The 26,367-nt window shown below is 41.6% G+C and overlaps 1 protein-coding gene across 12 annotated transcripts in view; it reads right to left on the reverse strand.

Annotated features, from left to right (window-relative positions):
* The window catches only part of MSRA (methionine sulfoxide reductase A), a 374,966-nt gene that overhangs the window by 168,455 nt on the left and 180,144 nt on the right, over nt 1–26,367 (reverse strand). For 10 of the 12 annotated variants that reach the window (XM_032162486.2, XM_032162485.2, XM_032162484.2 and 7 more), the window contains one exon: nt 15,857–15,976. The exons of 1 other annotated variant lie outside the window; for it this stretch is intronic. In XM_032162486.2, the coding sequence (XP_032018377.1) occupies nt 15,857–15,976 (120 nt within the window). Of the gene's footprint in view, nt 1–12,596; nt 13,636–15,856; nt 15,977–26,367 lie in introns of those variants that run through there. One more of the 12 variants, XM_032162491.2, reaches the window with a different exon arrangement.

Consider the following 26,367-nt stretch of genomic DNA (forward strand, 5'->3'; position numbering starts at 1 on the left):
ATTCATCCATTTTTACCACCAAATAAAAAGGTAATCAATACCATCACAGCAGACTATAGTTTTTTTGTGGTATACTATTACAGCAACCTAAATATATCTACCCACGCAATAATTATTTTTCTTTTAGTTTAATACTATTTGGTTTTTCAATTACAACTCCATCTTGTATTTTACACTTCATTCTGAAAGCTGAACAACATTTTACAAGTAACTATTTCCATGAAAGTTATTATTTTTCACTTTGTGCTTAGACTAAAAATTCAGCATTTAGAAAATTTATTTCAGCTATATTTTGAATACATATCAAATATCCAAATGTTATTTTCCTCTCCCACTGCTCTGAAAGTTCTACGATTACCAACATTCAGAAGTGACATCATTAAAGTCAGGTCTTACAAAGATGAATTAAAGATAAGTCCTCTTACAAAAGACATTAAACACACACACATGCACACAATGTAATTTCCTTCCTTTCCTTATTTAATCTCGTTTGCTTTTTTTTTTTTCCCCCACCAATGCAAACTGCTGTTCACTTCCCTTTCAGATCAGGGGCACCTGTGCCTACCTCTACCCAGGTATGTTGTCACTGGGTCAACCTGATACGTCCTTGGATTTCCTAGTAGGCATTTGTGGTCCCTGGGTAGCCAATTTATGCAATGACTTGTCCATCTGTTGCCCTAACTCCAGGCTATGTGACCAGTCCATCTGTGCCTGTCGACTCTGCGTGCTGCCTCGCTTGTGTACCTGCGCTGCTAGAGTCGCGGGGTGTTCTGTCCCCCGCTTCCTCCTCCTCTGTCTCCTCTGTGGAAACTTTGCTCCTTCCCTGTTGCATCCATCTCAGGCTCCTGCAGCTTTCTCACTGCACTTTCATTACTAACCAGGATGCCGTGCCCCTGTCACTGGTCAGGCGTGGTGGTATTGAACAGTTCTTGCATACTTGTCATGTGAGATCCCTCATTCAAAAGTGGAGCTTTTATTCTGCTGCAACTGCACAAAATGGCAGGAAGAGCCTCCTGCATCAATGGCTCGCCCACACACAACCGCTTATTTCTTCCCTTTCTTTGCCACTTCTTCTGACAGATCATATCGTTATTGTGAATCAATTCTGTCTTGCAGTGTGTATGTCCCGTTCAACCAAAATGACTTGGTTGTGTTTTCTCTCCCGGAACTGCTCCCTCTGATGCATTCTCAGGGACACAGGTCCAGGCCTCTTCTCTGGAGCGTCTGTGTTGAGGTCCTCAGAGGGCATGTGCCACATCAGGACCGTGAACAGCGGAACACCCATCAGGCAGGGCCTAAGGATGGGGTAAGGCAGACAGAGGCCGAGTCAGGAACACCAGCCAGCTGGGTGGCACCGACTGCCATGGAAGAAGCCGAGAGGAGCAGCGGCCCCAGCCCACAAAAGCAAAGCCAGGTGCAGGGAAGCTGAGGTCTGGGAGAGGGTGGAAAGCACCCTGAATCTCTCCCCTGCACGCCCGGACTGCCTTCTCTCAGTCCTGGGTTTCCTAGGACAGTCTACCTTTCTGGAGTGGAATATCATCATATTATTTTCTGAGCTTTCCCAAATGTCCAGAAAAATGTTTTGCACCTAGTAAGTACTCAAAAGACATGGAATGGGGAAAGGGAGGGAAAGTGACTTAGGAATCCTACCCCCACCCACGGGAGCAGGGAGAGAGAAGCAGACAACTCCAGATGGGAGAATGCCATGGGTCCGTACACACCTGCTTCACCATGAAGTATGTCCTTTACCACCTGATTTTGATTATGAGCAGTGTTCCTTTCACCAACCTGTGAATTAACTCTTCTTCTTGTAATTGCATTCTGTTTTATAGGCTTGATATTTACAGAATACTCCAGAAATGACAAAATTCCATTTATTTAGCCTCTGGGGCACTCCAGAAACTCTCTCTGACAAATTGCGTCACCTTGCTACTGCCCAAAAGATGCTGGAGTTTAAAATTCCCTCATTTTTGCCAGAGAGTGGCCATATGTCTAACTCCATTTGTTTTCAGGGCACTGAGAACTTCAATAGATTTGACAAGGTTAAAGGCAAAAGATAAAATGTGTATCTGCTTTTTTTTTTTTTTTTTTTTTGTGACGGAGTCTCTGTCACGCAGGCTGGAGTGCAATGGCAAGATCTCAGCTCACGGCAACCTCCACCTTCCAGGTTCAAGTGATTCTCCTACCTCAGAATCCCAAGTAACTGGGATTACAGAATTGCACCACCACATCCGGCTAGTTTTTGTATTTTTAGTAGAGACAGGGTTTCGCCATGTTGGCCAGGCTGGTCTCGAACTCCTGACCTCAAGTGATCTGCCCGCCTTGGCCTCCCAAAGTGCTGGGATTACAGGCATGAGCCTCTGCACCTGGCTGTGTATCTGCTTCTTAAAAAGGTCTTAGATAACTGGCAGCCCTCTGCTGAATAATCTGAGGGAAAGCCTGGTTTTGCCAAGACCTCTGCTCTTTAAACCATCAGGGAAGAGTTGCCACATGGGAGAAGGGAGCTACTGTTCAGAACTTAGGGGAGACTTCGGACTTTTCTCATGATATTTTCCAACTCTTCATACAATCAGGAAGCACCACGCAGGGCTTACAAGAGTCCCACGGTCTTCCAAGACTTTCCAGTGGGATCCTCAGACACGGCCTTATTTAACGCATGAGGGGATGTGACAACTCGGCATTGAGCAGGAGCCTATTGAGGGCAAGGCCTGCTCCAGGTGTCACAAGAGTAGGGAGATGAACAGACATAGTCCCTACCCTCCAGGAATACCTCACCTAGTAGGACAGGAGACTTTACGTAATAACAGGTCCTGCCTTCCAATTAGCCAGTGAGTCTTAGCTGGGTGTTTTGTCTTTCTCACTTTGGAAGGGTGTTGTATGTCTCACTGACAATGGAGTTCTTTTCATTGTAGTGACTTGTGCTTTCTTGTTCTCTTTGAGAGAGACACAGCATAGGAGTTCAAAACAAGGACTCTTGACACGGACTGTCCCTGCTTCCGTTCTGGGTCTGCCGCTTACTAATTACGGGGGTTTACGCAAGTCAGATCATCTCCCTATGCCTGGATTTGTTCATTTTAAAAACAGGGACACTAGCCTACCCCCTCCCTATCCGCCAGCTGTTATGAAAATTGAAGAAGTGGTCACATGTAAAGAATTTAGAATTATGCCACGCACTTGGAAAGGACTAAAACCTATTAGCCATTATTTTCTATCTCCAAGCTCATATATAAAGGCCATCAACATGTGCGTGTGGCAATCTCATGATCCCATCTCCTGCTTCTTAACAAGACATGCTGGTGTTCACCTCTCTGCTGTGCTGAGCTGGCTGGAGACATCAGTCCCATCAAGCATGTCCTGTCAGAAAAATAAAATTACATCCTAGGTATGAGAGTGAATTCTTGGACCAAGGCAAGTCCCCTTCTAAATGAGACTCTGCTGCTCATCAAAGCCTTGAGCAATTAGTCCAAACACCAAGAGACAATTGTACTTATTTAACATCTATACTCAAATGGGAGGCCATTGAGGTGCCGTAATTCAAAGTAAATGGATCACCTGGGATCAGGAGTTTGAGACCAGCCTGGCCAACATGGTGAAACCCTGTCTCTACTAAAAATACAAAACACTACTTGGGTGCGGTGGTGCGTGCCTATAATCCCAGCTACTCCAGAGGTTCAGGCAGGAGAATCGCTTGAACCTGGGAGGCGGAGGTTGCAGTGAGCCGAGGTCACGCCACTGCACTCCAGCCTGGGCAACAAGAGCAAAACTCCACCTCAGAAAATAAAGTAAATGAAGAAGGTTTATGGACACAAACAGAGCGAAATACATGGGCTGTCAGTGTCCAATGCATTGAGACCCAAAGGTCTCTGACGTCAAATGTTCCTGGGGTAACGGTTGTGGAGCTGCAGAAGGCCCGTCATCTTCCTCTTACTTCCAGGCTGCCTAAGGATCCTCTCAAGTCACTTGAATGCTTCTGTCTGTTCGTGCCCACTCCTGGCCACCCCTGATGGAAATGGTGTCATCACCTCCTAAAAAATCCTTGTTTGTCTACGAGCACTAACCCTGCCTTGCAATGCCCTGGCCAAGAAAGGGCACATCAACATATTAAGCAATCTTCCTGTCTGATATAACTAAAATGCTGGGTACAATATATTTTTAAAATATTTTAACATTTTTCACTGAGCTAGTATGAAGGAAAGAAATGCATAAGAAGCCTAGAAGATAAGCAAACTCCAGAGCTCTGAGAGTTTCTTCTGGATCCGCCTTGGTAGCCATTTGGGGCAGGAGAAGGAGGGCAGAAGATGAAGCCCAAGGTCCTCTCAAAGTGAGAAATCTTTTAAGAAACACTCCCACTGGGCTGAAACTCAGGGGGTCAGAGACTATAGCTTCACCTTAACTATAGCTTCACCTCAGGGAGGTGGATAGAGAAATACATGTATTTCTGCCCCCACAGAAAGGGGAGAATGGACACGTACCTATCTGAACTCTTACACTCTGGAGAGAGAAAAGTCCTGTTGGAAGTTTTCACCAGCCACCCAGCTAGACAGAGGTGCCGTCTGAATTCTTGTTACTTATGTGGCTCGGAAAAGAAAAGTAAGTTTCAACGTCAAGTGCTTTTGACGGATGAAGCCCCCAGTTACCTGATATCAGCTAGCAGAAATCCTCTCTGGCAGAAGTTCACTTTAACCCAGGCCTCCAGGCCTCCCCACTCCAGTGTTCTTGCATTAATCTCTACTGAACATTTAAAACCAGTTTCCTATGTTGTCAGCAGCTTCATCCATAATTGTCAAAACTTGGAGTCATCCAAGATATTCTTCAGGAGGGGAACAGACAAGCAAACTGGGGTACATCCAGGCCATGGAATATTATTCAGCGCTAAAAAGAAACGACCTAAAAGCCATGAAAAGACAGGGTGGAAACTTAAGTGCACATTACTGAAAGAAGCCAATGTGAAAAGGACATAGGCTGTGCGATTTCAACCCAATGACATTCTAAAAAAGGCAAACACATGAAGACTCTGAAAAGATCAGCGGTTGCCAGGGGTTGGCGGGGGAGGATGGGCTAAACAGGCTGAGCACAGAGGATTTTAGGGCAGTGAAATTACTCTGTACAGTAACTTCATGGTGGATACAGATCATTCATTATACATGTCAGAGCATCAAGAGTGAACTCAACGCAAACTATGGCTGCTGAGGACGTGTCAGTGTGGTTCCTGGGGTGTAACAAATGCACCACTCTGGTGGGGATGTTGATAGTGGCCATGGTGGGGGGATGGGATAGATAGGAATTCTCTTTACATTCTGCTCAGTTTTGCTGTGAACCTAAAACTGCTCTTTAAACAAAAAAACAGTTTATTAGATTAAAAAATTAAAAGTTGTTTTTTAAAAAAGAAACCAGCACCCTCCCACTGCCCCCACACTGCCCCACTCCAGCCCCTAGTATGTGATTTCACCATTTTACAACCTGACTCTCAAAATCAGACGGATGATTTTTCCCCAGAGCATTTTCAAACTATCAAACGCAACCGAACACGCCTTAAACAAGGTGACAGATTATTTTTTCTTGTGCACAAAGACACACAAGTTCAGGCACCTATGGCTTTTTGTCAACCCATCCTTCCAGAGCCAAGCAGGTCTGCTGACAGAGGCACTGGCGTGACAGTCGCCAGCAGCTCGTTACCTGCCGGGACCGAGGGGGAAGGGACAACTTTACATTAAATTCACTCAGGGAATCAGGCTGAAATTGAAAAGGGAATTCGACTGGGAGAACGGGATGCTCTGGGACCTTGCTGCAAAACCTGGAACCTGTACAGAAACATCTCTGTTTGGGGCTCCTGGCCTGCCAGGGTGCACCTCTAAGGAGGCAGAGAATTAAAAGGCCCCTTCCCTCTGCACAGCCTCCTCAATAACCCTGCGGGTTTCCATGAGCATGCAAAGCGCAGCCTTGCAGTGGGCTAGTGATGAGCGAGGTGTGGAAGGCCTTCTCATTTGACAGCGTGTTTCAGCCCAGAATTAACTTGGCCCTGGTCCTCAACTGCTTTACAGACTAAGCTCCTGGTGGGTTTTGAGACAGCACTCTAGGGCCAGAATATTGAGGACAGTGGTGGGAGAAGCCCCCTCTCCCAGTCAGAGCATCTTGGACACTGTTTTAACAGACTTCTGTGCAAAATTTTTCTCTGAAGAAAAGATTCTAATGCCTAAAAAAAGTTTCAAAAAAATCACTGGAATAGATGACCTCTAAAGCCCATGCAGCTAAAGAAAAGGAAATCTTGTGTTTCTGTAGATCGCATCCATCTAAACGGTTCCAGATCTCTAGATTTTATAAGCCATTTTCAAAACTCTAGCACAGCTTAATATTTTTAAATTATCCTAAAATGCTCACGAAAGACATGTGAAAATGCACTTACTGAAAATGACTGAAGAGAAGGCTTAGAAGGAGACAGTCTTAAATATAAACCCTGTTTTATTTTCAATCCCACCAGCGGAGACTGTCAAAACCTCTAATGAGCCAGGTGGCACACTGAGTAACTTTCCAAGTGTCCCTGACCCCTGGCACTTTTGTGAGGGGCAGCACTGATGCTGCTGTATCTCACGGGCCTGTGACAGAGATCAGTAGGTAGAATGAGTTGCAGATTATAAAGTGGTCATGGATAGAAACTACTATTGTAATACCCTTTGACAGCATTATGTTTTCAGCTGTTCCTCTAAACCTAAGATGTGTACTATGGGCTAAGTCACCAGTTTCTGTGACTTCTTTTAAGCATTGTAACAATAAACCAGAGTGGAAAAAACAACTTATCCTTAACTAAAGGAAAAGAAGAAGCAAAAGAGAAGAGAGGGGGAGCAGGAGGAAGAGGAAACATCAAGAAAGAAGGAGAAAGGCAACAACTATAAATAAAAGAGTTCAAAACATGTTGTGGGTAGGTGGTCACCCTCATCAGAACGCTCCAGCCAGAGACGTGATGCTAGCTCCCATTTTCAAAGAAAGAACACGCTGAAATTAGTTCTGTCCCTCGGCATTCCCTGAGAGACTTCACAATTCCACGCCTCAGAGGCCAGGATTTATTAAGCAAAGCTTCTTCCGCAGCTGAGGGGCCTCGGTGGTTTGTAAATGACTCCCAGGCGGAGGAGTCTCCGGCAGATCGGGGGCACAGCCCCAGCAAACAACAGTGACCTCTTCCCAAGCCGCTCCGCTCACGTCTGGGGGCTTCACTCCCATGACGGGCGACCGTGTTTTTCTCTCTTGTTGCAATTTTCACTTGGCAGATGGATGGGCCACTAATTGACCCAGATATTTATTTTTAATGTAACTTAGAAAAAAAAAACCTTTATTCTAAGGCACTAAAAATTGTCAGTCATTATGAAATAATTAAGACCCAGCATATCCCATAAAATTCCTAGAGAAGCTCAACCCCCTGGCCCCCCATAAGGTTATTTTCTCATATTACATTATAGCTCCATTAGATGTGATTTGAAAACATCAGTGTGGGCACATTCATCAACTGCTTTTGCAATTACGTTTTAAGAACTGCTTGCTATAGCAAATTCCTCTTAATCTCCCTTCTAAGTCTTTGAGAATATAATCCTAAAACAATGAAAGAATAACCTATTTCTACTGTTGAATGGGTATAAAGGATGTTTTTATTATTATTCCTTTCCATTTGTTTTCTACTTAAATACCCTATTTGAATTTTACCACCAGAAATGATGAAATATTGACACATTTAACTACTTAAAGTCTGTCAGTCTGTTGATCTTTGACCGCTGCACCTGTTCCTCAGCAGTGATTTAAGCTGTTCAAGGAGAGAGATGAGTTGAACAGCCAAACAAGCTATACAATATTAAAATATCAAGGTCATACGAAGAACACGTAGCACATGCAATAGTCTCTACAAGTCCATAAACCATCCAATTCACTCACCCCTTGCCCTTCAATGACAAAGAACAGACCTCAACATTGTTGGAGTCTTTAGCCAATGGCCTGAAGGGGAAGGAAAGGCACTAAATGCCTCTTTTTACCATTCGAGGACAGCAGAACTGTGGGGCCCTATGTTTTGCTGCTTGCCAGCCTTCAGTTATTTGAAGCTATAGAAAATCCTCACCCTCTCTAAGGTCTAATCCTGGATTTAAATATCTGGGCAAACTTGGGATACCTCTAGCAAAATGTGCACATGTCTCTTTGGTTTCAACTTTGAACTACTCATCAGCATACAGGGTTCATACCTACGAGAATATGACAGACCACATGATTTTGTCTAGATACTGCCAGAGAGCCCCCCCTAGAGTCACTCAAATTTTAGAACCAGTGGATGAAGGACCTATGTGATGGTGAATAATTACTATGAATTCAATAGCACTGGGTGAGTGCATGTTTTACTTATCGTAATGCCATCACCCTTGTATACTGAAAACTGGAGCAGGTGCCTACCAGGTTATTATATGTAAGGTCTGCAGGCCACGCTTGGTGGACAAATCAATTTGCAGACCACTTGCCCCAATTCTGCAGGCCCAGGCAGTCCCCAGCCCAGGCCAGGAAGCCAATTTGCAGAAGCTTGAGAGGGAGGGAGGTGAGGGAGCAAGGAAACCACTCCCCCATTCAATGATTTCCTTTCTTAGTCCTGAGTCCTGGGCTCCTGCAGGCACTCTTTATTGTCACGCCCTCAGCTCTGCTGCTGGCCCTCACAGACAGGACTTAAAGTGTCTAGCAGACACAAGAACTATCTATCAGGAAACCCCAGGACTCAATACTGGGGAAAAAATCCAGCCTAACAGAAATGATAGGAACCAAATGACAAAACTATGATCTCTTCAAATCTTAACACTTCCCACTCCAAAGCCAGCCCTACTCTGAATCCTTGACTGTCAACCTCACTGAAAGGGGCAGAATGCGTGTATGATTTGAACTTCTTTTGGGTGTTCTAGTCACACTGTGATCTGAGAAGACAAGCACATTTTCAACCCTTCTACTAAAATCTCTCAAATCACTTCATCTCTCTCAGCCTCAGTTCCCTTACTTGACAAAGAAAGCAGTCTTGGAGGTTTCCCAACATTCTTAATAACTTTTCAAAATAAGGTTACTAGTCAGGACATCAACATATAACACAGGTGAAAGCTGTGAATGTGCTCTTCAAGCCGCTTGAATCTTACCTAGTTCAAACGTTATAACCTCTGCAGCTCCTGCAGAACCCTTCTGAAAGCCTGAGGGTGCCATGGTCACCCAGTTTGAAAGCTGCTATATTGGAAGATGGTTAAAGCCCTTCCAAGTCTCAAATGCCTTGACCTCCGCATGACCTATGTCCCCCCATGTCAACTCTTCAGAGGGGTGCTGCTGGTCGAGAAGCCAAGCTTGCTGTTTCTGGTGACTGAGGTTTAGAATAAACAAAACCAGCTGTTTTCTCATTACCTATACTTTTTCCTCAAGCAATGGGTCCATGCACTGAACTAATCTGTCCTGCACAGCTGCCTGTATGGGGGTGTTGGGAAGATGGGGTTGGGTGAGCAGTTATCTTTGGTCCTAAGAGTATGAGTCAAGGGTCTCTGCTCTTGAAGCCTGCTTTCTGCCTCTTGGTTTGAGAGATAAGCATTTTTATCCTGCCTGCTACAAGTTTAAGGTCCAATTTTATGCCTAAAATAAGAGGAATAAAAAGCGATCAAATTGCTTGTAGCAAGAACTGAACACCAGAATTCTCGCATTTTCAGGAGTATGTCAATAACTTAGTAATTTACCTTGACTGACATTGAAATGAGTACAATAAGACTGACTATGCACTAAAAAGAGATTTAATGCAGTCTGCAAGGAATTTAGAATGAGTTTTACATTGCTTGATAAAATCTGCTAATAACAGAACTCATCCCTACTTTGAAGAATGGGATCATTCATCTCACGTAAGATACATAGACATGCGCTTCCACCCAAACACTTCAGAAATTAAGTCAAACTTAAAAAAAAAAAAGTATACTGAGTTGTCTTACATTACTGGGGAAATTATTATTCCTTGCTCAGTTAGAGCTCTCAAGCATCAAGGAAAAAATCACACGCATTTGGAAAAGGTGGTGACATGACCTGACCTCCTAAGAACATACATGAAGAAGAGGAGAAAATGGGTTCCGTGTGCTGTGCCAGGCATACTTGCCACAGGCTGGCCCAGGCCCTGCCAAGCAATGCTTCACGATCCATCGTGTTCATCTTTGACGTGCCCAAGAGCTAGAAAGTGTGCATCCTAGATTTTGTAGAATACTCAGATTTGAAGCAATTTTATTTTCAAATAAGAATCCAACCACAACTTGACTGGTTTCATCAAGCAGCATTGCTCCATTTTACAAGAGAGGAAATGGCCTCAGGACAGGACACGTAAGCACCCGACAGTAAATATTTTAGGTTTTGCAGACCATACAGTCAGTTGCATCACCACCCCTAGAGGGTCACACAAGGACTCCCACACTCCGCTCTTCCCACACCTGGGCTCCTGGCTCGAAACCTCTGCCGAACAGCCCGCTTGAAAATCCACCGGAGTATTCTGTTGATAAGGAAATGTCTGGGCCTCAGATTTCCCGTGCTGCTTGTGTAAATCTTATGAGGAAAACTTGTACAGCTCCTTTCATGCTTCTGGATTCAGTGCCACTTGGCAGTGCAGATTTCTAAAAGCTTTTGAATAGACTAATAAACATGGAATTGTTCTGAACATCTGTAAGCAAAATATGAAAAGATATTACCCAGTGAATGAACATCCTGGGTTTTCTTGCCAGAAATGGGGTATTTGTATATTAGGCTAATGCACTGAAATTAACCCAGAATGCTTATCCATTGCAGAATGTCTTTTCATATTTTCATCTGTACAGTCGTTACTATAAAATGTAAGAATAATTCTCTATCAGAGTATTCAGGAATCTGAATAGCTCAATTACTTCTAAAATCAATGTAGTAAAGCAACAGCATGCCAGTTAATCAGTTGGTTTGCATAACAACTGTTTGAGGGTGTGTGTGTGCATGTGTAAAGAGAAAACCAGTGTCAGCCCAACTCCTTAAAACAAATGTGAAAGATCAAGTTTTCATTTGACTATAGAGAAAATTCTGGAAGACACGAACTAGTATTCTTTACATCACAACCAACCTTCCTCTAGGACCTGGTGCAATGCTTTGCATGTGGAACCTTTCCAATAAGTGGCATATTTAATTTATTCAAGTAAGGTCTGTATACAAGTTAGGCTCCTCACGGCTATTCCAGTCCAGGTTCTGGGTTCTCTAGTGCCAACCAGATGCTGAGCTTGTAGGAAACACAAATGGACAGATGAATCTTTGGACATCATTTTAGGTACAAAACAGTGGCCGCTAAGACATGAATTACTTCTCAGCACATTTCTTAGAGACAGACCAGAAATGCATCGCAACAGTGGCCCAGCAGAGGTCTGCTGGCCGTGAGAGATGCTACCCTGTGTCCCAGCCAAGACTGGGTGCCTGGTGCAGAAGCTGGTGGTGGGTGGCTTTCAGACGGGTTAGAATTCAGGCCCTAAACATCTGGGTGAGGAAAGTTTCTCCGCCTGTGTGCTATTGGTTCAGGGCTAAATGAACCTGAGGAAGGGAAGATTATAGATTACTTAAAAGTTACATTCACTTTTAAAACAGGTTTAAATGCAATTATGGGCACACACAAGGGATGGGAAATCTCCAGGGAAATGCAGGAGGCAACTGAAGCCTTGGAAGATCATGGAGGTCCGGCCAAAACTGTTTTCATCACATAACTCAACCCAAGGTTAACTCAATTTGGAGAGAATGACCTGTGCAGACTAAACTCACAATAGGCTGAGATAAGATATATATCTCAGAGAGGCATTTTATTGAATTCTAAATAAGAATTAGAATTGTCTGCCTGACTAACCTGATTTCATTGCATTTTCTTTCTGTAAATAATCCCCACAGGAGGACAAAAGATTAGAAAGTTTTACATAGTACGGATCAGAACACGAGGTTAGTGATACACCTTAAAAGTGCCAGGGTATCAGGCTCTGTGGGTCTGCCCAGAACACCAAAGAGAGTGGCCAGGACCTCCCCTCTCCTAGGCTGTTCTAGCTCAGCAACCTCCTACTGAGACCCTGTGTTCCTTTTACATAGTCAGGGCATTCCATTAGGTTACTCTGAAATCCTGCAGACACAGAAACCAATCTCTCTTCCAAGTGACTGTCCATCTCCACTGTGATTCAGTGCAGGCTGATTTTATACTGCCATTCTCAATGGGCGACTTTATTCCAAATTCCTAAGAGACTCTCCCCTTGTATTCTCTACACATGTCAGCTGCAAGTGGCACCAAGCAATGGAGACTGCCCACCATGAACAGCCCCATTAGTGAGCCCACGATGGGGACACCTCCTCTCTCAGCTACTATGAGAAGCCATGTTATCTTTTCTATATGCCTAGTCACAACTCCAATTTGGGGTTCAGAGTCACTGGCCTATCAATGTCCACATAGAAATACCATTCGGACATTAATCCATACCGTCTCTGGACACACACTGCTTCTACACTCACATCCACACTCTCTTGCTCACTTCTCCCCCCACCCACTGAGGCTGTGCCGACCCACTGGCACAGCAGGGGTAGCAAACCTGAGCCGATGGTTCCTTGGCCTGTGTTCAGCCACCTGTGTGCTGAGATAATGCTTGTGGAAGCTCTGATGTGTGTCATCACACAAGAGGTTGCACAGAGCAGTGGTAAAGCCGGCCCTGTGGATTCTGTTAACCCCTCCTCCCATACTTCTGGCATCTGCCCCAAGAAACCACATGGTACCTTAAGCTCAAGCATACTGCTTTATGAGAGAAGGAATTTGCACACAATCCAGGTCTCTATGCTTCTTTTCTTGACAAAATGAAAGTAAAAATCTTTACAAAATATTCACCGATTGTGATCAAAGTTTTACAAACTTAACTGCAAGCACAAGAGAAAGCAATTTTGAAATTAAGGCAAATACTAGAGTACAGACTAGTATTTCTCCCACACTGGATCTCAGCAATTACTATGCATCTTACCAGAGCCTTGGGGTTTTTTTTTTTTTTTTTCCTTCTTTTAAGTCAGACCCCTCCAGGGCTGACTTGTTCACCAAGGCTTTGAGCACCAGAGGCTTCAGAGGGGAGGCCCGCCAGTGTAACCTGCTTTATGTCTCCCCCACTCCTCTCCTCGGTCAAAAATCTTTAATTAGCTGGTTACCGTAATTACTCTAGCTAGGGACCTTATTTGTTCTCCTTCCCTGTTATTCCCAGGGATCTGAAGGCTCTACCACTTCTGTGCGAGAGGGACCTTTCTATCATAGCTCCTCTCTGCCTTTTTGTTTTTCCCTTTTATGATCAGAACAACAACAACAACAAAAAAAGCCTAAGGAAAGAAATCATCTCTCCTTCTGTGACTGGGTAAGACCCTATAACTATCCATTTCCAATCAGGAACAAGTTTCCATGACAACCATGCTTCCCAATGCTACTGTTAACTTAGCAGGTAGTGTTCGTATCAAATCAAGTTCTTCACCAGTCTCCGTGGTTTCTGTACTTTGCCACTGCTAGAGGCCTCTAACACACCAGCTGTTTGCATGAACTGGCTCTGCCTTTTTTCCTTCTAAACGTAAGAAAGACAAAAGAATTTCCTTGGCATTCTCCTTAATCATTTAAAAGCACACTAATATAATGAAAAATATAGCAGAGGGATACATATGAAAGAGAATTTGTGACTTGGTGGAAGGAAGTGCAAAGGGATGAATGGAGAATGGCTGGGATATGATGACAGCTGGGAGAGTTACACCACAGTCAATGGCATAGACTTTGAGCTGAGAGCTAATGAGGTAGGGATTCCTGCTAGGTATGACCTTAGGTGAGTTATTTATCCTCTCTGAGCCTCAACACTCCCTCTGTAAAAGACAGAAACTGACATACTTCATGGAACTGCTTAGACAAAAGCAAAGACAGAAAAAGTGCTTATTAGAGGGTCTGGCATACAGCATGACTTTAACACATGGCAATTATCATGTTGTTATTAAGGTAAACACCCGAACTGAAAAGGGTTCGAGCAAACAAGGAATCACAATATTCGAGTTGATTGTTAACATTTTACTGGTTGAGGATAATTGGTACAAAGCAGTAGATATTTGGGGGTTTTCTTAGCAACCTTTTTCTCTTAGGCCATTAAGTCATGTCTGGAATTACAGGAAGGAATCTACTCATTTCCATTCCTAAGACTTGAGAGGATACACCTGGGTGATCTCCAGGATTCATTTGAGTCTATTTATAGCTATGCATAAGCATTTAATTTTGAAACAGAAGTAAAAAAAAAAGGTTAACCATTAAAATATTTGTTTGTTACACCACATTCTCCATACCAATCAGAATATTTCCATCCTCCTCTAGAGCAAGAAAAAATAAGAATATGCACATTTTAATAATATTTTCATTGTTGTACAGCTCAAATTTTATTTCAAAAATAGAATTCGTATTGTAGCAAACACATCAACACGCTCATTATTCACCAAGCTCCCACACTCCAGCTTTTCCCCTCCATCATTCACGGTGCCCTTGGAGGGCTGAGCACATCCTCCACAAACCACACTTATTTAAGCCTTTATTTTAAGAAGATAAAACTGTTTACATTTTACATCCCATTTTTGTCAATGTAGTGGACTATAGCTCCTGATACTTCCCTCCCTTTTAAGACCTCTTAAAAGGTGAATATAATTTTTTTTAGAAAAATATTTCAAATGCTATCTGAGCTGCTAGGAAAGGAAAGGAAATCCTTGAAGGTCAGAAACAAATCCAGAGAGGTAATTTGGTATTCAAGATAGAATATGCCATGAGGGCATCTGCCTATCCTGTTAGCCGAGAGTAGAGGTCAGTAAATTTTTTTCCTGTAAAGCGCCCAACAGTAAATATTTTAGGCTTTGCAGACCACATAGTTGGTTGCAAGCACTCAACTCTGTCACTGTAGCATGAAAACACTCATAGATAATATATAATAATAATAATAATGAGAATAGCTGTGCTTCAACAAAAATTTATTTATATAGATATGCAGCAAGGGGGATTTGGCCTATGAATCAAGTCAATAGTTTGCTGATCCCTGCATTATAGCATGGCTTTCGATGTTTTTCCTTCCAGAAAACACAACCAGTATCTGAAATGTTTTTCTCATGTGGTAGATTGTTGCAATAACAGTCCTGATTCTTGATACCGCCTATATCCTTGCCTTTGGGGAGCCATCCCATATTGGCTCTCGTCTAGAGCATATGACTTGCTTTGGACAATGGTATAAAAGTAAACGTAACACAAACAGAGAATGGGGCTCATCCTCTCTTGCTGCTCTTAGGTTCTCTACATCCACCACCATGTGAATTAGCTCAGGCCAGTGTGCTGAAGACATATGGTCCATCATCCCCATTACCCCAGCTGGCAGTTAGCGCTAACCAGCGGCCAGCACCAATTGCCAGGCCTAAGAGTACAGCAGCCTAGGCCAACTAGCCCCCAGGCAACCCACAGGTTGACCTTAGCCACATGAGCAAATCCCAGGTGAGGCTAACAGAAGAACCACAAAGCTGAGCCCAGCCTCAACTGCTGATCACCAGAATTACAAGCTAATAAAATGATAGTTTTAAGCCACCATGTTTTAGAGTGGTTGTTCCATAGCAAAAGCTAAATGGCACACTCCACAGGAAGATTATCATCTTCTAAACACATAAAGTCAGAGGCTCACAAGTATATATACAAAAATAATAAAGACTGAAGAAACATTTTTAAAAAAACAATTTCCATTTTAAAGAGCCCGTCACCCAACAGTAGTTACAAGCCCTCCCTTGTTTCTCCTAGTAATACAACAAAGCAAATTCTTCCTACCTGAGCAGACTTCTTTATAAGTAGGATTTGAAGTATAGCCTCCTGCAAAACCAACTTGAGTTGAATATACTCCTTTCAAGGCCCAGAATTTCCTTTCAGCTCCCCAGAAACAGCCCATTCCTTAAAAAAAAAAAAAAAAGGATACTGATTATTCAAAACAAAGTGGTCACTGCACATTCGTATACCTGTTAGGTGAAAAAAAAAAAAAAAAAAGTTGCTCCTGTCATTTGATAACCAAAAATGACTAAGATTTTATCTTTTAAAGAAGGAGAATTCTTAACATTGGTAAATAATTTTATTTACAATTATTTGCATAGAATATCTCTTTGCTTTAGCTGTGCAAAAACTTAGAAGGCCTCAAATTTAATGGAGTTAGGAAATCTACACATTTCCAAATAATAGAGTAAGGGGGTAACTATTTTCATATTTCCACATCCAATTCATAACTTGAATTAACAGAAAATTTACTGAATGATCCGCTCCCTGGTCATGTATTTTTAAAAAAATATTTTACCACAGTATAGCACTAAGTTATTCATTTTAATGGGAAAACTTCCAAAATCAACATAAATTGATGCATATTTCCAATTAACAATGTCATATATGTGTTTAGTTTTCATTTTTTTAATCACTATAAACTTGCATGTGATAAATCACTGTTTACCCAAAAGTAAGTTTTTCTGAGTTTTATTTCTGGATATAATGAATGCAGGAGAAGAGTTTGGAGGGGAGGCAGGGAGAGAATGACAACAATAAACAAACTCACAAAAGTAGCATTCCCTTCGACTAGCAAACATTATGTCTACGCCAGTAGGCACACGATCTCTTTGAACATCTGATGAAAATCAAAACCCATCTCCCAAGAACACACACACTCACACACATCGCAAACGTTGCTGTGTACTTCCTTGGGCTCCAAATACAGAACCTTCATTTTTTACCATAAGTTTCTTAGCTGTCCAGTACAACTGGTGTTCTATGGCCCATTTCTAGATGTAAAAAAGATTACTGCCTCACTCAAATTTTATATGGCTTTATAAAGTTACGTATAACTGAGATCCTGAGTGGAACAACAGTTGGTAAATTAATATACACTATACACCTCTCACTCCTACACTCACTCAATTTACCAGATTTGATGACAGAGCTGAAAGATAAATTAGAAGTTTACTGAAATTCCTGACACTCTTTAATATTCTACTCTAAAAATTCAAAGCAACAAAACCCAAAAAGCAATTTGAATAAAGTTATATATTATACAAAGATATTCTATTTGCTAAAGTGTGTTAACCAAAAATAGGTTAAAATAAAAATATAAGGCCAAATAATAAAATTTAATGCAGTAAAAAATTATTGTTGTGATAATATTGCAATATGGAAATATGTTTGTTATATCATAATTACCTAAGGCTAAAGTAAAAAGGAAAAAACACAATTATGTGCACTTTTATTATAACTATTAAAGATTTGCACACCAAAATTAGACTGGAAGAAAATACACTAAGTATACTAACGTGATAACCATTACTGTATTATAGTGGTGACAATTTGGGAATTTTTTTCATTCTTCAAATTTTTCTGTAATAAATTCCTATTACTTTAAGAATAAATTTACATTTTTAAAGAAAAGCAAAATATTCAAAGAAATAACACAAGAATCTGTTTATGCTTATGTTACCCGCCACTATACCATTTTTCCCGTTTACAAGTGATTTGCTTGCTGCTAGTGAATATAAATAAATATTTACTGAGTATCTCTAAAAATTAAGTATCCACAGGTCTCCGGCAAAAGGATTCACTATTAATTTTCCTTTGTTGCATTCCGTGGCATGAGGGGAGGATGAGAGGGATTCTGTGGAGAAGGACAATCTGTAGGTGAGCGGAGCAGCTTCACTACACATAAATGACCACGAGAGCCCCAGGATCTATGCAGAGCACTAGGCAGAAGGCAGCCCACCCCTGAAGTACAGGAATCTGCAGAGTTTGTTAAATAAAATATTTCTGTGCTGCACAATGACTAACAGCGATGGCACCAGAGAGCACCAGAATCCTTCAACCTTCACGTACAAGGTCCATGACAGGCCATTTTAGTAGCCAGCCTGTCCTGACCTTTGCCCACGGTCCCACTCCAATGGCCTCAGGTTGTTAAAACTTAAAATGTTCTTGGCCAAAACAAGCAAAACATTAGCTGCAAGTAGAGAGATATTTAATCCCCTTTTAATGCTTAATAGGGATCAAGAAATGACCCCATGAGGAGGAGGATGAATGACCAGGATGCAGGTGGGCAAGGGTCTGGGGTGCCACGTGTGACTGAAACAGTGTCTCAGGGACTGGAATATGGTCCATGTCCACATTTCTGGAGAGGAATGTGACTTAGGACACAGCTTTTTAGGAGGATAAAACTCCTGAAGCAACATTTCAACTAGCAGCTGCAGGTTTAACCTAAATATTCTATTATGTGGCTTTGAAGGTGTGAGTGTGAAATCTGTGTGTGTGTGTTTAAACAAAGAAAATAGGATTATTTACAGCAAAATTACTCATAAATTTCAATAATCTGGTAATCATCATGAATATCAGCAAATAAAATATAGTATGCACTATTTTCTTTAAATACTTATTTTTAGCCTTTTGTTATAGAACAAAACTGATGCAAAAAAACCACATGAAACAAACATATATTTCAATGCACTGCTATTAGGCAAACACCCTTATAACCACCACCTGGATCAAGAATCAGAAGTTTGCCATCTACCCTATACATGCCTCCACGTGTGCTACACTCCAATCCCAAGACACTTTATAGCCCAAAAAGTAACCATTATCTGACTTTCACAGTAATCACTTCCTATGTTTCTTACACTTTATCATCTAAGTGTCCACCCGACATTATAGTCTTGCTCATTTTTTTAAATTTGGTATGTCTTTAAGTTCTTTTTTTTTTTTTTTTTTTGAGATGGAGTCTCCCTGTCACCCAGTCTGGAGTTCAGTGGCGCAATCTCAGCTCACTGCAACCTCCACCTCCCGGGTTCAAGCAATTCTTCTGCTGCACCCTCCCTAGTAGGTGGGATTACAAGCGCGTGCCACCATGCCTGGCAAATTTTTGTGTTTTTAGTAGAGATGGGGTTCCGCCATGTTGGCCAGGCTGGTCTCCAACTCCTGACCTCAGGTGATCTACCCGCCTTAGCCTCCCAAAGTGCTGGGATTACAGGCGTGAGCCACCACACCTGGCCGTCTTTAAGTTAATCAACATGTTGTCTCCATTCTTTTCCTTTGATCTTATCCCTTGAAGATCACGGTCTAGTTGAGCTGTTCAGTTTCTCACACTGTGGATTCTGAGGACTGTGTTCTCATGGTGCAATTCAGTTCACGCATCCGTCCTCAGAGGACAACTTTCTGCAAGTTGACACTTGGATCCAGAGGCTTCATCAGACTCAGACTTGATCCTCTGGCAAGACTAGACGTGGGGCTATGGATGGTCTTTCATTAGAAAGCACAGAATGTCTAGTTGTCTCTTTCACGTCTAGTTAGCATCGATGGGTGCTCAATGTCTACATGTGTTAATTCCTGGAGAGTTGCAAAATAGTGGTCTTCTAATTCTATCACTTCGTTTTCATACCTTATAATGAAAAGCTTCCCCTCAGCTACTACTTTGTTACTCAGTGGTACAATTCTTAAGGGACAGGGAAAATAAATGCTTAACCCATTTACATAGTGTCTTCGAGATGACGAAGTTGCTATCTCCCAGGCTAATCAAAGAGTTTTTTAAACATCATCATAAACATATTCATTTAAACATATTTGATTGTTTCAATTACTGCTCTCATGTAAGCTCCAGCAGTCATATCTTTGGCCAGTGAGACCCTCTTCAAATTGGCTCCTTCTCCTCAGTCGTCTCATAGCTTCTTTGCTGTGTGGTTTGACAGGATGTCCCAGACTCACCTTGCACATTTCCTACCCCAGTCCCAGAATCAACCATTTCACCAAGAAGCCTAGTTTAATGGGAAGAGGCACTTCGAGATCATGACATGGGTGACAATGAAGCACAATGCAGAGTGCACAGTCATGGCAGCCATGGAACACTAGGAGATGATGTGGCTGAAATTTCTCATCAAAAGATAAGTCCCATCAGACCCACTAGATTATAAGGTCTAGGGGCTGCAGCCACAGTCTATCATAAAAAGGAAGTTGTACATCCGGAATTATGCACAAGCAGGACCAGAAGGCACATGTGAGCTGCGTGAATAGGGAGCCACACTCCCCCAGCACCCGCCAGGCTGCACCAACTCCCTCCCTCACTTCACACCTACAGCTGTGTGGCGATCCTGTAAAACCAGCTGGGGGCCAAGAGAAAGTCCAATTTGGGGCATGGGGGAGCGGGCAGGTGTTGAATGGTTGGTTTGTTATATGGGTGCAGGCTGGAAATGCAGAGCAGCCACACTGCAGCCTTACTCTAGAGTGGCCAGGAAAAACAGGGGTAAGGGAAAAATCCTCTCAACTGGTTCCTTCAGAGAGCGAAGAATAGCCCAAGCTCAGGACAGCTGTGGACTCAAGGGCAGCAGCAAGTGGCTTGGCTGCCTAGTCAGAGGCCAGAAACACAAAGACTGGAAGAGGAGGAATTAGAAAATCTGGGGTAGAGGGACATAAGTGGACATGTGGGAGTGAGTATGCAGCATGAAGATCTCTGTACCACATGATAGCGCCAGCCAGAGGTCATCTACCATCAAAGAGGCACTCATCCACAAAGCATGGAAAGGGGACCAGTCAGGGGATGCCAGCCAGTGTCTTCACTGGCTATCCTAGTACCTGCGTGATGGATGAAGGAACAAACTGGCCACAATGGCAGAGACAGGTTACACATGGCCCAACAGCATGCACACCTGCTCACCAAGGCCCACCTAGCTACTGCCACTGGTTGCTGGTCCAAATGGCCAGCAACAGAGACTGTCACCAAGTGCCTTACACAGCACCACTCCTTGAGAGGATCAACCCACCACAAGGTGGCAAAGGATTACACCGAGTGCCTTCCATGCTGAAAGGGCCAGTGATGTGTTCTTACACTCACGCACATGTATTCCTGGCATGTGTTTGACTTTCCTGCCTTCAGGGTCTTGGCCGACTTATGTCCCATAAATAACATCCATTAGACCAAGGAACTCACTTTGCAGCAAGGAAAATGCAGCAGTGGGCCCACGGCTGGTTTCCACCTGTTTTATTTTACTGCATGTTGCCAGGAACTGCCATCCTGAAAAAGCATTGGAACGGCCCCAAGGCAAAGCCACAGCACCAGTTTAGAGAACGAACTCTGTGCAGGTGGGCGCCGGACTCCAGGACACTGAATCAAAGACTCCGAAGGTAGGGACACACCACGTTCCCCAAATGAATAATACATGTGTTTGGAAAGCAAAGGAGAGAAACACGATTGACTTCATTTACCATCTCAAGGACCCATCGGGAGACTTCGTAGTTTTTGTTCCCACAACTCTTGGCTCTATAGAGTTAAAGATCCTAGTCTCCAAAACAGTACACTTTTATCTGGGAATACAGCAAGAGTCCATTGAGTTATAAGATACGGCTATTGCCTGGGCACTCTGGGATCATTGCTACAGGAACAAGTAGGCAAAAAGAGTTTGCCAGGTGCAATGGTCCTATAAGCAGTATAGGAGGATCTCTGTTGTGCCACAGCCTTGCAAGCATTTGGTGTTAGAAGGTATATAAGTATTTGCCAATTGGATGGGCTTAAAACGGTATTTCGAGCCAGGGGCGGTGGCTCACGCCTGTAATCCCGGCACTTTGGGAGGCTGAGGCAGGTGGATCACAAGGTAAAGAGATCGAGGCCATCCTAGCCAACATGGTGAAACCCCGTCTCTCCTAAAAATACAAAAATTAGCTGGGCATGGTGGTACATGCCTGTAGTCCCAGCTACTCATGAGGCTGAGGCAGAAGAATTGCTTGAACCTGGGAGGCGGAGGTTGCAATGAGCCGAGATTGCACCACTGTACTCCAGCCTGGCAACAGAGCAAGACCACACCTTAAAAAAAAAAAAAAAATGACTTGTTATATACATAGCTAATCACCACTAAGGTTGAGCATCTCTTCATACAGTATATGCGCCACTCAGGTTCACTCGTTTATAAAGTGCCTGTGTCCGTTTTTCTATTGGGTTCTCATATTTTTCTTGATTTGTTGCAATTTTTATGTTTTGAATGCTATTTTCTGCCAGTTATACGATTACAGATATTATCTCATATCTGATTTGCTTTTCCCTTCACTTATGTCTATTGTCATACAGATGTTTTAAATTTAAAAGTTGTTAAATTTCTCTATCTTTTCCTTTATCATTTGCGTTTTTTGTACCTTGTATAAGAAGTCTATCCATACATAAAGATTATAAAGATAATATCCTATATTTTCAGAAGCTTTAAAATTTTACGCTTAATTTTAGGTTGTTAGTCCATATGGAAATAATTTTTGTGTAGGGCATGAGGTGGGGATTCAATTTACTTTTTTCCATATTCATAACCAAGAATCCCAAATAAATTGTTATTAAATAATCCATTATTGCTCCCACTTATCTCCAATGTTACCTTTATATGACATCTTTGTAAGTAGTCCTGTTTCTGGGCTTTCTGTTATGCTCCATTCATGTGTCTATTCCTGCACCAACACTATACTGTTTTTTCATCATTTATTCAACAAATATTTTTTCGGTGCCTACTATATGCCAGGAAGTGCTCTAAACACCCAGGATAAATGAGTGAACAAAGCAAACAAGATCCTACCCTGTTTAGTGTGTATACTCTAGTGGGAAAAAGATTAAAAATACCAAAAATCCTAGGTAGATGACATAGTTTGAAGGTAAAAAGAGCTATAAAAAATGAAAAGAAAAGCAGAGCAGGTCAGAGAGATCAGGTGGGCTGGGAGGGCACAATTTTAAATAGGGTGATCCTCCAAGGAAAGGTGACTGCAAACAAAGCCATGGAGGCACTGAGGCAGTCACCCATTCAGATATCCCCAGCAAGGGGCAGAGAAAGCAGTCCTACAGGGGCAACAAGAACGTGCCTGCTATTTGTAAGGGGCAGGAAGGAAGCCAGTGTGGCTTGAGTAGAATAAACAAGGAAGAAGTAGCAGGACACGGATCAGATAAGCCAGATCATGTAGGGCCTTGCGGGATCGTTAAGGACTTTGGATTTTACTCTGAGTAAAATGTGTAGCCACGGTGGAGTTTTGAGCACAAGAGGAAATGACAAAACTTATGTTTTACAAGATCACTCTGGCTGTCCTTGGTTGAGAATAGACTAGAGTGAACCAAGCACAGAGGTAGTCAATGGTTAAGAAACTATGGCTGTAATCCAGGTGACAGATAATGGTGGTTTAGACCAAGTGGTAGTAGAGGAAGTCATGGGTCATGATTAGAATCTGGATATATTTTGAAGACAGAGCCAAAAGGATTTCCGGACAGATGTGACAGAGTTTGAGAGAAAGAGAGGGTTATGGCTGACTCGAAGATTACTGGCTTAAGTGGGGAACCTTGTGGATGGAGCAGATGTGTAGGAAAACATCAGGGGGTTGTAATCAGGCTAGTTTTACTGAGTCAAAATACCTAGTAGAGTAAGTCTTCTTACTTTGTACTTCTGCAAATTTTTCTTTGTTATTCTTGGCCTATTACTATTCAGCTTTAATATCAGCTTGTCAAATTCCATAAAATATCCTTTGAAATTTTTAAATAGAATTATATTGAACTTACAGATGAATTTGGAAATATTTTGTCATATTAGTAATTTTTTTTGGACACACAAGTTTACTTGTAAATTTAGTCAACATATATAATTGACCTAAAAATATCAAGAGAAAGATAAATTTTAAAACCACTGGGAAGCCCATCTCTATAAAAGTGATTTTCCCAGGACAGTAACCAGATGTAACCTAATCCAACACCATCTTAACTGGCAGAGGTTCAGGGGCCTGGAGCTTTGTGCTCTACCCCCACACCAAGTTTTTATAATACAAATGCCACAAGAAAAACAACTTCAGTAGTGTTTCCTCTTAGCAGAGGAGAAAAACTCAACCTAGTTATGAGACCAAGCACAACACAATGAAAAGCTGCATTAACTAGTTCAGAATATTAGTTAACAGGTGATGCTAGTGTGAATAACTCATATTTTATTCTAGAGCCCTTATAAATAAAATCCCCCAGTTAGTGTTTGTATTATCAGCTAGAGGGTTAGTTAACATGTGGTAGAATGAGGACTTATGCAAGGTTTTATTTTACTACTATGAAAGCAGTAACATTGCTCTCCATTTATTCAAGTCTTCTTGGATGTCCTTCAGTACCATGTTATAATTTTCTCCATAAAGATCTTAAACATTTGGCAAGGCGTGGTGGCTCACCCCTGCAATCTCAGCACTCTGGAAGGCTGAGGCAGCCAGATCACCTGATGTCAGGAGCTCAAGACCAGCCTGGCCAACATAGTAAAACCCCATCTCTACAAAAAAAATACAAAAATTAGCCAGGTGTGGTGGCGTGCACCTGTAGTCCCAGCTACTCAGGAGGCTGAAGCAGGAGAATCGCTGGAACTTAGGAGGCAGAGGTTGCAATGAGCTGAGATTCCACCACTGAGCTCCAGCTTGAGTAACAGAGTGAGACTCCATAGCAAAAAAAAAATAAAGATCTTAAATATTTGTATTACATATAGTTCTATGTACCCCATGATTTGTGGTGCTATTATAAATACTGTTTTTTCTACCATAGTTTTTTATTACTTATTGCTGGTGTACAAAAACACCCTGATTTTAGTATGCCTTCTATACAGCCAGAAAGAGTAGAGAATTCTCTTATTAGTTTTAATGGTTTGACTCCACCTTCTCGTTGATTTCCTATATAGAAAGTTATATTCCGTACAAATGAGTTTTCTATCTCCCTCTCCAATTCTTATTCTCCTGCCTTTATCTCATTGTATTGCATTGGCCTAGGACCTCCCATACAATGCTGAATAATGACAATGCTAGCAATCCTTGTCTCATCTTAACATTAGTGGGAAGGATCCAATAAATATGAGATTTACTGTAGGTTTTTGGAAGATATCCTTTATCAGGTTGAAAAAGTTTCCTTCCATTCTTACTTTGAAAAGCTTTTTATCATGCATGAGTTTTGAATATTAACAACGCATTCTTTCTTCTGAGATGATCATATGGTCTCCCTCCTTTAATCTCTAAAGTAGTATATTAAATTCATAGATTTTTCTAAATCATCTTTCAATAAATCTTACCTACTCATAACGCATTTTAACACTGAACTACCTGTGCTATTTTATTTCAGATTTTGTCATTTATGTTCTTTATGAAGATTTATTATAATTTTATTTTCTTGTACTGTCCTTGTCCAGAATTGGTATCAAGGTTATAATTGAAATAAAATTGTAAAGGTAGTATAACAGGCCATATGTTTGAAAACAAAAATGTATACTTTTAAGTAACTCATGGATTAAGAAGGAAATGAAATGGAAATTACATTAGAAGAGAATGGCAATGAAGAGAATTACATTAGAAGAGAATGGCCTCAGAAAATTGATTGGCTGGCCTTTCTTATTTTCTCTCCTATGTAACACTGCATTAGAAAAAAAATTATTTGTTCCCTGAAGTTACAATAAAATTTCCTGAAGCACCTGGACTTTGCAGAGAAGGAAGAGAGGAATTAGGGGATGCTTTGTTTCATTGTCATGTACTCATATTTTTGTTTCTCTGTTTTTAGAGGTTTTCGTTGCAGAGCAAACCTTGGGTTTCACTGATCCTCTTTATCATCTTTTCTTTGTTTCCTATTTCTGCTCTTTACTATTATCTTGTTTTGCAGTTTACTTTTTTGTCTGTTTAGTCTGCTCATTTCCTACTTTCTTTATATGAATTATTAACTTATTTATAAGTGTTCTTTTCTAATACATGTATTTAACCTCTAAGGTTTGTTCTGGATACATCTCATGTATAGATACGTCGTACTTTCATTGCCATTCTCTTCTAATGTAATTTCCATTTCATTTCCTTCTTAATCCATGAATTACTTAAAAGTATACATTTTTGTTTTCAAACATATGGCCTGTTACACTACCTTTACAATTTTATTTCCAATTTGATTGCATTGTGTTAGAGAATGTGGTCTTCATTATTTTGAAATTTGTTGAGACTTATTTTGTCACCTACAACCTGGTGAATTTTTGTAAATATTCTATGTGGACTTGAAAAGCATAAAATTTCTCTCTATATATTTCTTAGGTACAGGGTTTTACAGACATTTATGTACAAAAGCTTATCAATTTGTTATGTAAATCATCTATATCTGTTTAATTTTCTGGCAAATTGAGCCATCTGATTCTTAGAGATTCAATTAAAATTTCCTCCTATGATTGTGAATTTTTCGATTTCTCTTTTAGTTCTGTCGATTTTTCTTTTACATAGTTTAGGCTATGCTATTGGCATACACAAGTCTATTATTGTTTATCTTCTTGCTATTATTCCTTTCG

This window comes from Hylobates moloch, unplaced genomic scaffold, assembly GCF_009828535.3.
Source record: "Hylobates moloch isolate HMO894 unplaced genomic scaffold, HMol_V3 SCAFFOLD_8, whole genome shotgun sequence".
Classification (NCBI taxonomy): Eukaryota; Metazoa; Chordata; class Mammalia; order Primates; family Hylobatidae; genus Hylobates; species Hylobates moloch.